Source organism: Ziziphus jujuba, chromosome 6 (genome assembly GCF_031755915.1).
Source record: "Ziziphus jujuba cultivar Dongzao chromosome 6, ASM3175591v1".
Classification (NCBI taxonomy): domain Eukaryota; kingdom Viridiplantae; phylum Streptophyta; class Magnoliopsida; order Rosales; family Rhamnaceae; genus Ziziphus; species Ziziphus jujuba.
Genome location: NC_083384.1, coordinates 19084391 through 19097491, shown reverse-complemented (window position 1 = coordinate 19097491; position 13101 = coordinate 19084391). Strand labels below are relative to the sequence as shown.

General features: G+C 30.8%; 1 protein-coding gene across 1 annotated transcript; it reads right to left on the bottom strand.

Annotated features, from left to right (window-relative positions):
- Nucleotides 1-3296: 3296 nt before the first annotated feature.
- LOC107430318 (uncharacterized) lies at nucleotides 3297-5768 on the bottom strand. The gene has a single exon (XM_016041156.4). It carries the CDS (start codon nucleotides 5421-5423, stop codon nucleotides 3636-3638), a length of 1788 nt encoding a protein of 595 aa, XP_015896642.3. The 5' UTR covers nucleotides 5424-5768; the 3' UTR covers nucleotides 3297-3635.
- Nucleotides 5769-13101: the final 7333 nt, after the last annotated feature.

Below are 13101 nucleotides of genomic sequence, written 5' to 3'. Positions count from 1 at the left end.
ATCTTGGATGAATAATGCCAAAGTCATTAATTAATTTAGCAAAAACTTTACTAAGTGATATCATTATGTTTAATTATATTTATCTTTTAAAGATTTCAAAAAATATATTTATTGATGTATTTAAAATTTTAAACAATAAAATAAAAACATATAAATATAGTTTATTGGTAAATTAATTGGTATCCAAGCATTCCGCATTTTTAGATATTTAATATATATTTAAAAGTACATATTTTAGGAAATTTTTTTAAACCTATATTTCAAATTCAGCTCAAACTAATTAGATAGGACTTCAAAATAATCCAATCGTGACCCACATTTTAAATTGGGAGTAAATTTCATATAGACCTCTTTATTTTTACCATAATTGTATTTAGATTTCTTGTTTTTGAAAAATCATTATTAGCTCCCTTTTAGTTTTCTATATTTATTAAAATAGACTTATTTGTCGGTTTTTTACAATTAAGTTTTTACAGTTAAAGGCCAAAAATATAAAAAAATTAGTGTTTTATGATTGAATAATACTATAAAATTACAATTATAGCTTTTAACAATTAAAAACTGACATATAGGGTTTAAATGATAATTTTTTAAAGGCATGAAGCCTAATTGTAATTAGGACAAAACAGAAGGGATTGAAATGAAATTCTCTTAAGTGAGCCCTATGAATTTTTAGGAGATACATAATAACTTCATGATTCCCAACTCTATAGGTAAAATTGGACTGGCAAAATCTTATATAATCTATTAATACGATAAAAAATTACACGAATAATTTAGTGTTCGAGTTTAGCTAACACGAGTCTGGTTGATAATGGATTAGCCTGTTAACACTCATTACGTTAACGAGCTGTATAAGGTAAAATCCTCTAGTATTCTGTTTTACTCATTAAAAGGGGCATTTTAATAATTATACTATAGGTAGAAAATAGACTTATAGTTTTATGATTATTGTTCTAAACAATTTATGTTTCTAATTTCCTTTTTCCTTGAAAAAAAGAAAAAAATCTAATTTCCTTATTTTTGATTTGTAATAAGATATTATTATTTTGTGTTTCTTTAAATATATTTTGATAGTTAAAAACAATAAATATATATTATATATATTTTGATAGTTTATGATTCTTTTTTTTAAATACAAATAATATTTTATAGAATATAATATAAAATATATGAGTCAAATGGGTCAAAGGAGTAATGTGTTCATGGTTTACTCCTATCCATTCAAAAAATTTAACATGTTAAATGGTTGTGCAACAAATAATCTATTAAATTAAAGAATAAATTAGATTATGAATATATTTATTCTATTAGATTATGAACGAGCAAAAGTCAATATGAACACGATTTGAAATGATACAAATTCACTTCCATACCATTGCTAGGTCTTAGGCAAAACTCCATACTGGAAGCTCCAATCATTTGATTATTTACTTACAAGTCTTTTGATTTTACCTTTTTGAAAAATAGATCAAAAGAATAATTCAAACAAATTTAACAACCAAATGCATGTCCCTTCAAAAGAGAGAATTTTTTTCACTTTCCTTTTTATTATTCGATGCTCGATTTTTGGGGTTCCATCAGATTGAAAAGTTAGCGAGTCACATTTAGTGCCGACACAAAATTCTTCATTTTCAAGCCCAACAGTCTTATCCCAACCTAACTTTGAGCAATACAAATCAACCAAAATGGTTTATTTATTAATTATTATTATTATTTCTCGCAATGAGTATGTATACCAGGAACAAGCCCGTATGCAAAGTGGAAGCAAGAATTTAACAGCCCCAAGAATGACTAACAAAATAAAAGACCTCCCTCTTTTTAAAGCTGTGCTTAACTATTACTATCTATACTCGACAAGATGGCAAATTCTCATGGAAACCAGGAAAGAGTTGCCATAAAGGAGGTCTGGTCCTTGTCTTTGTAAGCACCCTGAAAGAGACAACTTGCCAGGATAAATCAGGCTAGAGCCTAAACCCAGCATGAGGGTGACTTTCCACCAAGTATTTCACCAGCGTAACTTGGTATCTTAAATTTGGTGATAAGAATTATTGAACCAACGGCGTTTTTTTTTGGCTCATGGAAGTGTCAACGTCATAGAAATATAGTACAACCTCTTTCTATATTTATTTATTTTAATTAATTAATTAATTAATTTTTTACCCCAAAAAAAAAGTTCAAATCAAGAATCAGGACACGCTGAAGAGCTGGCAATAACCATATTGGGCCGTAGATTCAGCCCAATTAAAGTGAAATGTTGACCTCAAAGATCAAAGTTTCTACATAGTGCACGGTATAGTACTCTATACCATATGTTTTCCATGTACGAATCTATACCTGACTTTGCTCTAAATTTAGAATTGAAAATGCCAAAATGGTGTTCTAGATTGGTTAAATATGAGTGGATATGAGAGGACTTTTATGGAAATTTTCCAAGAGAAAGAAGTATGGACCAAGAACCTCCCACATACTGTCCACAGCATAACCCCATCACCATGTTTGGCAGAATAAACAGAAACCAATATGTTTGGTGGATGGATTGAATGAAGTGGGTTTTGTACCCTGAGAACAATTATAATAGTCCGAAGAAAAATCCTCTAGTTTAATCCCTCAAGTCTCATGCTTCCAAGCGCAAGGGCCAAGGGTGCTCTGCTCAGCAATGTATATAGAAAGACTGATGAGTCATTACAAACTTCTACGCTCCTAAATTTATCAAAAAGTTTTATAAAAAAGCATAAACTAATTGAAAAAATATATATATATATATATATATTTGTATCTGTATTTGTAGTTGTGTTTCTTGTAAGTATTTTCAGTTGACAGCAAAAAAAAGGTCATGAAAGTTGGCGAGGAGTGCATGGTTTAATTTGTCTTACTAGAGTAACTATTAACACGTTTTTAATTCTGTTTTTGAACCTTTTTTTCCCCCCAATAGAAAAAATGCTTTTATTGACAAAATTTTAATCTTCACTGTGGAGGGAAATATAAAGTTTTACTAGAGCATTATTAAATGCAGATAATATTGCTTTTCTGGAAGCATACATGGTAAAAATTCATAGTACAGGTGGATAACCATTGATCACGACGGAAAAATTATGCTTTTGATTTTGCTAAAACTTGCTGCTGAAAACAGTTGCTACTCCATAGATCATAGAAAAACTATTCAAATTTTCAGTTTCTTAAGGCACATCAGGTAGCATGATTGTTAATGCGACATTCCATTTTTGTGTCCTTTAAACTTTCTTTAATTGTGCCAAGAAGCTTCAAAATCGTTTATTTTGATAAAGTAAATAATATAAAGACAAAATTCAATCCTGATCTACATAGAAAGTACATGAATTTTGAGCTTGTTTGAAAGATTAAATACATGAGCTTATCCCAGAAGAAATGACATGAAATAAACATCAGGTTTTAACTGTGCAAAGCACAAACTGAAACCATAACCAAAGACCAAGAGAATCAATCTCTAAGAACAAGAACAAGAAAATTTCTGTATACCATAAATCCTCAAACAAAAGCTAAGATATTCAAAGTCAATTTGAGAGGCATAATTTCAAGAGGGAGGAAATTTTTTTAAACACAAAGTTTGTAATTCCTGTGTAGACTCTAAAAAGAAGCTGAAGAAATTTCCAATTTTACCTGGACAAGTTTTTGCTAATCTGTGCACTCGATCTTTTAATAGATTCAATCCTTTGAAGCCTAATTTGCTCTCTGAACTTGGCTATGAATTCATCAGCCTTCTTATCCACATCAGGTCCTCCATCACTTACACTGCCTGAAGGAGTTGGCTCATTTTTTGGACTCAGCTTTGTATTTTCTCCAATGTCATTCTGCATGAAACCTCCTCCAATTTGATCATCATCTTCACTGTCCATTTCTTCTTCTGTTTCGATTAACGCCTCCACGGCAAGATCTTCTTCTTCTTCCTCCTCCTCCTCCTCTTGCTCCTGAAATTCCCCGTAAATCGGGTTCCAAACACTTCCACGGTTCAGATGTTCAGTCTTGAAAGATGTTTGATCCTCAAATCCTACCCTTTTTCTTCCTATCAAAGTAGTTGTTTCTAGGACTTTTCTCTCCACTCTTCCATTCAGTCCTCTCTCTCCTACTATTTCTCTGCCTCTGCCTGAAACATTTTCGCCGGGTTTGATTGTCCTGACCGATCTTCCCATTGATAAACTATCAAACTGGCTTCTAAGCTGGGATTCAGCAGCTGAATTCACTCTGCCTCCAAAAGTTTCTCCACTCCTCCAATTCAAGTCCATTGATTCGCTTGTGAAGCTTCGCCGAAACTCTTTCTCCGACGAAACCACACCATTAATATAACCGGAACTTGGTTTCAAAGTTGAAGATCTTTGAAACATTGGTGGAGGCGGTGGCGGTGGAGGAGGTGGAGAAGACATGTAAAAGGTCTTCTTCACAGAGTCCTCTGCATTTTTCGCTTGAGACTCCGACGAAAGGGAAGAAGATGGAGTTAACTTCTTCGGAGAAGAGAGTGATGGTGAAGGAGATAGCTTTGGGGAAGAATTCTTTGAATTGGGTCGAGATGAACGGGAAACATGGGTCCGGGAAACCCGAGATTCGACCCGATTGAATTCAGATTCCTCCATTGAAGGAGGCGGAGTATACAGGGGAGGACTATTATTATCAACATCTTCTTTCATTTCCATCCTTCCTGATCTCGATCGCCATGGAATCGGCGAAGGAAGAACAACATTTTCCTTCAACTTATCCTCCAGTTCTTGATGTTCTAAACCTCCGAAATCTCCATTTCTACTCCTACTCGAATTGATCGAAAACCTTCTCGGAACGGTTTTCGAATTAGACCTACCAAGAGGGACAGAATTTGAACTAGTTTCATTTACAGATACTACGCCGCCGTCGGTGTCAGGAACACGGGATTTCAAGCTCCTAACAGGCAAAAGCAATGGCTTTTCACTGATTCTCGAACTGCTACCTCTTTGCTCATCAACAACAGAGTTCTCTTGAGCGACAACAACAACAGGTTCATTCCTATAATACTGACTACTCCATGTTTGGATCTTGTTTTCATCAGACCCGGATTGGATTTCGGTATCATCATCAAAAACAGAAGATACCTGAAGGAATCTAGACATATATGATTGGGCGTTGTCAAATTTAGAGCTATTATTTTCTTTCTCTGTTTCGTCGTTTCGACGACTAAATAGCCCGTAAGAGATGGCTATTCCGACGAAAAGAAGGTGTAGAAGCTCCCAGCTTCTTGTGAACACAGTTTGGTTTATGAACTCAGGAGCTTGTGATGGAAAAAGTGGAAGAATAATCAAGAAAACTGTAACTATTGCAGCTTTATAGAGAAAATGATAGTAAAACTTACTTGGGTTTTGTTGGTTTTGATCTGAATTAACTAGCTTTTGGTGTTTGATGTACGAGTCTGTATCTGCCATTGCTAAACACAAACAGAAAGCTTTGTTCTTCAAATGCTGTTTGTTTAGCAGCAAAGTAATGAAGAAGAAGATGAAGAAAAAGAAGAAGAGGGAGGATGAGAAGGAAAGAAGACTTAGGGGTTAAGGAAAAGTGGAGAGAGAAGAGGAAAGAAGATGCAATGGAGAGGAAAGTTTTTGGGGGATGTGTGAGCAAATTTCAAGCTTTTTTTTTGTTGGGTTTGCTTTTGAAGGTTCTTTGCCATTGACATATATAGCCTTTTCTTTGTTAAATTTTCCCTACAAGTGTTCTAATATTTCTTGCTCTTCCAGAAAAAGGAGTGTTCAAAAATGGAGAACAAAAGATGCTATCTACCTAAGCAGCCTTCATTATATTCCTTACTACCTCTTCATTTCCGTTAATTTCATATTTCCTTTTTTATCATTTCCCTTTCGTTTTAACTTCATGGTAAAGGAATTCAAAAAGTCAAAAGTGAAAATCTTAAATAACCAATATTACCATTTTATTTTATTTGGAGTATAATATAATTATGTGACTAATATTATTTTGAAAACTGTTTCTTTTTTCCTGTTAATGGTCTATATGCATAACTTTGTCAATAAAGCTTGAGATTAAGCGAAGAAAAGAATAAAAAGAAAGCACAAATGCTGACAAATATTTTACTGCACGGCTAATTTTTCAGTTAGAATCTGCAATATATGAAGTAATATCCATGCAACAACTCAATATTGGAGAAAATTTTCAGCTCAATATTGGTTCAGCCATATATATTTATATGGGTTAATTGCATTTTAGTAATTTAAGTTTCAGAATATGTAATTTAGGCTTTCAATTTTAAAACCACCACATTAAGCCCCTTTTTTTTTTTATTTGATATAAAACCTTCTATAAATTTAGTGGTTATAGTTTTTAACCTCTAATGCAATTTAGAGTATGGATTGTTATATTTACCCACTGAATTGTATCAATGTTCACCAAATAAAACATCCAAGGCTTAATGTGGTACACAATTAGCCCAATATATAAAGGTTCTTATTTAAGATCCTTGACACAAGTTAAAAGTCCAAAAACATTCTATTAGCTATAATATATAGGCCCCTATAACCTCTAAACTGACTAGTCTATAGCAGGTGGCAACTTATTAGTAGTTACAGAAACCTATTATTATTATTCCTTGGGGTAATAAGGAGCCTATTACCCTTAATAAGATGTTCAAGGACTTTAAAATTTGATTCATAATCTAGCATAAGAGAAGTTTCATATATTTATTTTTATTTCATATTGCATTTAGTTTTGACCATAACAAAAAATGGAAGAATTATTATTATTATTATTATTATTATTATTCTTTTCATAATTTTATTAAAAATGTTATATTTTCAATGTGAGTTGTGGATCGAAATCAATCATGGTCAAAACCATGGTAGCGTTAGAAGGCACTTAACGGAATTCCTTTTAGTCTACCAGACAAATAAGTGGCGTCTTTCCACTCAGAAAATGAAAGAAAAGATTGAGATAGAAAATTAGGCATAGCTTTTGTTGTATATGCCACAAATGCTGAATATGGTGCTTATTTATATGATTTTGAAAATACATAGAAAAATAACAAATTTGAGTAAAAAATTAATAAATAAAAGAAACTTGTTTATGTATGAATATTATTTTTTAAAAAAGAATCCAATTGGAGTGGAAGGACCTACCATTTCATTTTCATGCATAATCTGAATGCTCAAAATTTAGACTATTTAATAACACTTGTACTAATTGCTTCTTCATCTTGTTCTTTTTTCCGTTTGTTTACTCAGAAGATAAGATTATGAAGTGGAAAGCAACAAAGCAGAAAAAAAGGGCTTGTAATAATATTGCAACTTACACGTGGTCCTCAAACATTTAGTAGATCCAATTTTAGAATCATTAAATTGATAATATTCAGTTTGTGGTATACTGACACATAGCGTGACAGTCAAAGAAAAATTAATCTGGGTTGGCAATAAGTGAATTTCTGTTTTCTTGAAAAAATAAAGAAGTTAAAAATGGGATTAAATGTCTACTTATATAAGAAAACAGATTTTGATTACCTGAAGACTCTTTCCCAATTTGTAGTATTTAGGTTGTCACTTTTGTAATAAGATTTTAGTTTTAAATTCATTAATTGTGGTGACACATATATTGATTTGTCATTTTTTTAAAATATTGAAGATAGGAATCATTGTTCAAAAAATAGCAATTTTTTTTACCAGATAATTAATTATCAATAAAGAAAACATATAAGATTTTGTTATCAAAAGGAAAATAAAATAATTTTCTTTTTCTGGTTAATAAGAATTAAAAAAAAATAGCAAGTAAAGAAGAACAGGGTAAATGTGGAGATTCTGTATAAGGAGATTTCAGGGAAAGGAGTAAATGGGGTTGTGGGGTGCAAATGCCAAATAGGTTGCGTAGGTATGGTCTGGATTCTTCTTTCGGACTGCCTACGCTAGCTTTTTTTTGGAGGTCATAAAAAAACACAGAAAAAGAAAAAAAGAAAAATTGAAAACTTGTGAGCGTTTAGCAACTTTGGTGGGAATGCTTTTCTTCTCTATTTTGCTTCTCCATTGTTGTGAGTTGGGATTATTTTAGATGCTCTTAAAAGCAACGCAGTCACTTTGAGTCTTACATATTTTAAACAAATAGAATTTGCAATTTGGGTAAAGAATAATAAAATCAAAGAAAATCCTAGTCTCATCCTCACATACTCATCTCTTCAACATGCATATATAGTTGGAAGATGGCAATATTCTATTCAAAAATTGTTGACAAGAATGTTTTGGAGTCTAATGTCCATTTGCGATTCTCCATTTTTACCAAAAAGTATTTTTTATTTATTTATTTTGGAGTTGGGATTTCCCTATATTTTAGTCCAGCAGGTTCTCTTTCTTGCACCTTTCTGCTTCCACATTATCTTTTTATTTTGACAGGGAAGGTTAAGACAAAATATAGAGTGGATGCATTTAATTATTTTCTTTTACAATTATCATTTATATATATATATATATATATATGATTTTGTTATATAATTTTTCTTTATAAATTTTTTACTATATCATTTATATGTATATATATCATTTATATGTATATATATATATAAAACTACGTGGTTATTATACAAATGAGTTGAAAAAGGAAGTTACAGTTCCAAATTTGTATGTGGCATACACCAAAATTCAAAACTAAAAAAAGGACAGAGAATCTGCATACAAAGGATAAGTAGCACTCAAGGCAAGAAGTTCATTGGGGGAGGGTTTATAATAGTTCCATTTTGCCGCATCTTGTCCAGCATTTGGATTATTCCATCTTAGTCTTATGGAAAGAGCAACGTCTAGTATCAACCAATATGGAACACTTGGAGAGAGAGAGAGAGAGAGAGAGAGAGACATGAATGTAAATGCACTTTTATCACTGTTGACTAAGCTTTTTTTATTTTTTATTTTTATTTTTGTTTTGGGAAGTCCCACTGTTGACTAAGCTGCTTGTGTATCCATGTGGACATGAGTCGGCGCCTGATCTTAGAAAAGCTTAGGAGTTAGTACAACTTAGGAGGCACTTTAATATATATATATATATTATTATTTTTTTGGTGAACATATTCATAGTCTTTTTTTCGTGAATATATTCATAGTCAATTTCTTATCAAGTTAGGAGAGAATTTATATATTATATATGGGTATATAGTCAACTTCCTATCAAGCCATGTGAGAGTTAAAAATTTAAAAATTAAACCTTTAGGTTGTTTTGAGAAATGTCAAAATTTTAAAAGAAGTTGATTTTGGGAATGAGTTTTCAATAATTATTTTCCTGGTAATTACTCTTTTGGGTTCCATTTGGAATTAAGATAAGAAGGAAGAAAAATGTGAGAGGAAAAACAAAGGGAAAAAAGTGGAAGGAAAAAAATGAATTTCCTTTCAAATGTTTTCTCTTGTTTGGCTGTTGATGAAAATACAAGAAAGAAAATTTTCTTTCTTATTTTTTTTTTTTAGTTTACTCTTCGTTTTTCACCTAAAAAAAACCCCCTTCTTGTTCATGTTTTTTTTTTTTTTTTTTTACTCTTTGTTTATAACCATTTTGCTATATATATATATATATATATATATTTTTTTTTTTCATTTACTCGTTGTTTTCAATTTCTTTTTTCTACTTTCTTTTCAATATATTTACCTCTTTTTTTTTTTTTTTTTTAGTTTTTATCTAACCCAAAAGCACTGCGTTCGTTGGGTAATTGAAGCTTTGTCATACTTATCCAATATTGTTTTGTGAAGTGTTATGAAACAGAACAAGGACCTATTTGACTCTGTTTCTTGTTTTCTATTTTCAAAATAGAGAGCTAAAACTGGTTTTTTATTGTTTTGGGAAATAAAAAGGTGTTTGGCAATTCAGAATCTCGAACTTGTCATGATGTCCTTGGTGCACTATTAGAATCGCATTGATAAATGATGTAATAAATGCATCGTACAAAATAAACAACGACGTATCACACGGCATCGCCTAACGTCCTATCGCTAAATCCATAAGATAACAAGCGACGCAGCATGAGAGTCGCCTATATTTTAGTTTTTAGCGACGTATATTGACTTTTAGCGACATATTATGGTGCTAAAAATATTAGCGACTGTTTCATATAGCGTCGCTAAATATATTAGTTGCTAATGAGTCGCTTCTTTAACAACTCATTAATAGAGTTGACTATTTAGCGACGCATTAATCCTATTTAGCGATGCATTAATAGAGGTGCCTATTTAGTGACGCATTGACACTTTTAGCGACGCATTATTTGTTAATGCATCGCCCCTTCTTTTTTTTTTTTAATTTTTTTAAATTTTGTAAAAAGTGATTAAAATAGTAAAAATATAAAAATAATTAAAATACAAAAAAACAAAAACTAGTTTCATCCAAAATAATTATAATACAAAAATTTAAAATAAAAATTTTGTCATAATAAATTAATTATCAAATAAATTAAATATCATCTCATTGACATATTTTTACATAATTTACAAGCTATTCTATATTTCATAACAAATTTAATATTAATTAAACTTCCATGAATGCATACTCATTGAGATGGAAGTTAACGTCCTTTTGTTGACGATATTACACCCTCATACTGCATATGAAAAAATTAAAAAAGTTATTAACATTTATGCAAAATAAATAAAATATTAATCATTATTAAATTTGTAATTTAGTAAATGAAAATTTAAAGAATATTACCATTGTTCTTAAGATTTGACGAGACACATTTCTCCCCTCATAGTCATTACAAATATAGTCACTCTCACATTCATCCTCATTATCAGTTTCATCGATACTTGGCAACTATATGATAAATGGATTGTGAACCATCATAGTATCTCCAAGAACATCTTCTTCAACAAAAGTATGATGTTGTGGTGAAGTTAAAACAATATACGATCTTGAATCAAGTTGATTTTCAACATAAAATACTTGTTGAACTTAGCAAAACAATATCAAGCAATATCACAAACAAAATTTCTACAAAAGCAAGATTAATAAAACCCAACGAACCTAACCTACAGTTAAAATGAAAAAAAAAAAAAACAACCCGCCTCATGTCTCCTCCAACCACAAAGAAAAAAGAAACTCACCTAAACGATGGAGACAAAGAAAGAAGAAACCCAGAAAATCACGAGGGTGACACAGAGAAATCCAGCTTCCCGGCCGACGACAACATAGGCAAATGAAAAATGAAACCCGAAATATCTCACTCTTCAAGTCTCTCTTAGATTGCTTCCAAATATAATATCTATTAAATAGTATACTTGATGTAGTTTTAAAAAAGAAAAAGGGATTCAAAGGAGCACGTAAAAATTTTAAAACACACCAAAAATTTTTGAAAAATGGCAAAAATGCACATTTTCTCCCAATTGCATTTTTTTTCCTTCGATTAATTTTTTATTTTGCATCTACAAATAAAAACTGAAAATATTTCTTAAAAATATAAAGCAAAATATTGAAGATTGCTATTTATTTTTCTATTTTTCAAGTACGCCTTTATTCTTTATAAAATTTGCATGTTTTTCAAAATTTTTGCTTTTTTTAATTGAGAGAACAGGCAACGCATTCTCTTGAAGAAGAGTCGCCTGTTCTTGAATTTTGGGATCAAGCGATGCATTATGGTCGAAAAGCATCGCCAGTTTCATTTTTTATATTTTCTTTATAATCTTTAAATAATTTTTTAATTGTTCATCTACAAATATATTCATGTAGCAAGCCAATGAACATAAATTCCATTGATCTAAAAATGGAAAATAGTTTTGTTAATGCTCTTCTCAGTTATTTACATATATGTGTATATACGAGACACAAAATATCTCAAGACCTAATTTGAGATAGGGTACCTAATATAGAATTCTAATTCAATAAGCATTTATTGACCAATTTATCTACATAAGTATGTTAAAAATTGAAAATCTATTAAATTGCTTTTTTTTTTTAAAAATAAAAAATAATTGAAGAAATAGGTGATGCAATTCCATTAAAACACGTCGCCTATTCCATGTTTTTTTTTTAATCTTTAATTAGTTTTGTTAATTGCTCATCTACAAATTAAAAAAATTACTTGCAAAATTTGCAAAATTAAAAAATTACTAAAAACAACTTTCAAATTGGAAAAAAAGTTAAAAATTGGTTGGGTGAAACAGCAACGTAGTTGTTGACAAATGCGTCGCTTTTTCATCTATTTAGCGACTCTTTCTTAAAAGATTACGTCTCCTAAAACTATATTAGCTAGTTCTTGTTGTATTATTACATCCAAGTGATTTGGTCTGGTGGTGTGGTGATTTTTTGAGAATGTAGGAGGTCCTGGGTTCAATTCTTGTTATAACCTTATTTTGATTTTATATTTTTAATAGGTTTCTAAATGTTTAAACAAAAAAATTGAAAAAAAAGAAAAGAAAAGAAATGGCGACGCATTTGTTAAAGAATGCATCTGTTCATCTATTTGGCGACACATTCTTTAAATAATACGTCGTCTAACACTATATTTGATAGTTTTTGTTGTATTATTACATCCAAGTCATTTGGCCTGGTGGTGTGGTGATTTCTTGAGTGTGTAGGAGGTTCTGGGTTCAATTCTTGTCATGGCCCTATTTTGATTTTTTTTTATGGGTTTCTAAATGTTTAAACAAAAAAATTGAAAAAAATAAAAAGAAAAGGCGACGCATTTGTTGAATAATGCGTCGTTCATCTATTTGGCGATGCATTCTTTAAATAATGCATCGCCTAACACTATATTAGATAGTTTCTGTTGTATTATTACATCCAAGTTATTTGACCTGGTGGTATGGTGATTTTTTGAGTGTGTAAGAGGTCCTGGGTTCAATTCTTATCATGGTCCTATTTTGATTTTATTTTTTTATGGGTTTCTAAATGTTTAAACAAAAAAATTGGAAAAAAACAATAAAGGCGACGCATTTGTTGAAGAATGCGTCGCCTGTTCACCTATTTGGTGACACATTCTTTAAATAATGCGTTACCTAACACTATATTAGATAGTTTTTGTTGTATTATTACATTCAAGTCATTTGGCTTGGTGGTGTGATGATTTCTTGAGTGTGTAGGAGGTTCTGGGTTCAATTGTTGTCATGGTCCTATTTTGATTTTAATTTTTTTATGAGTTTCTAA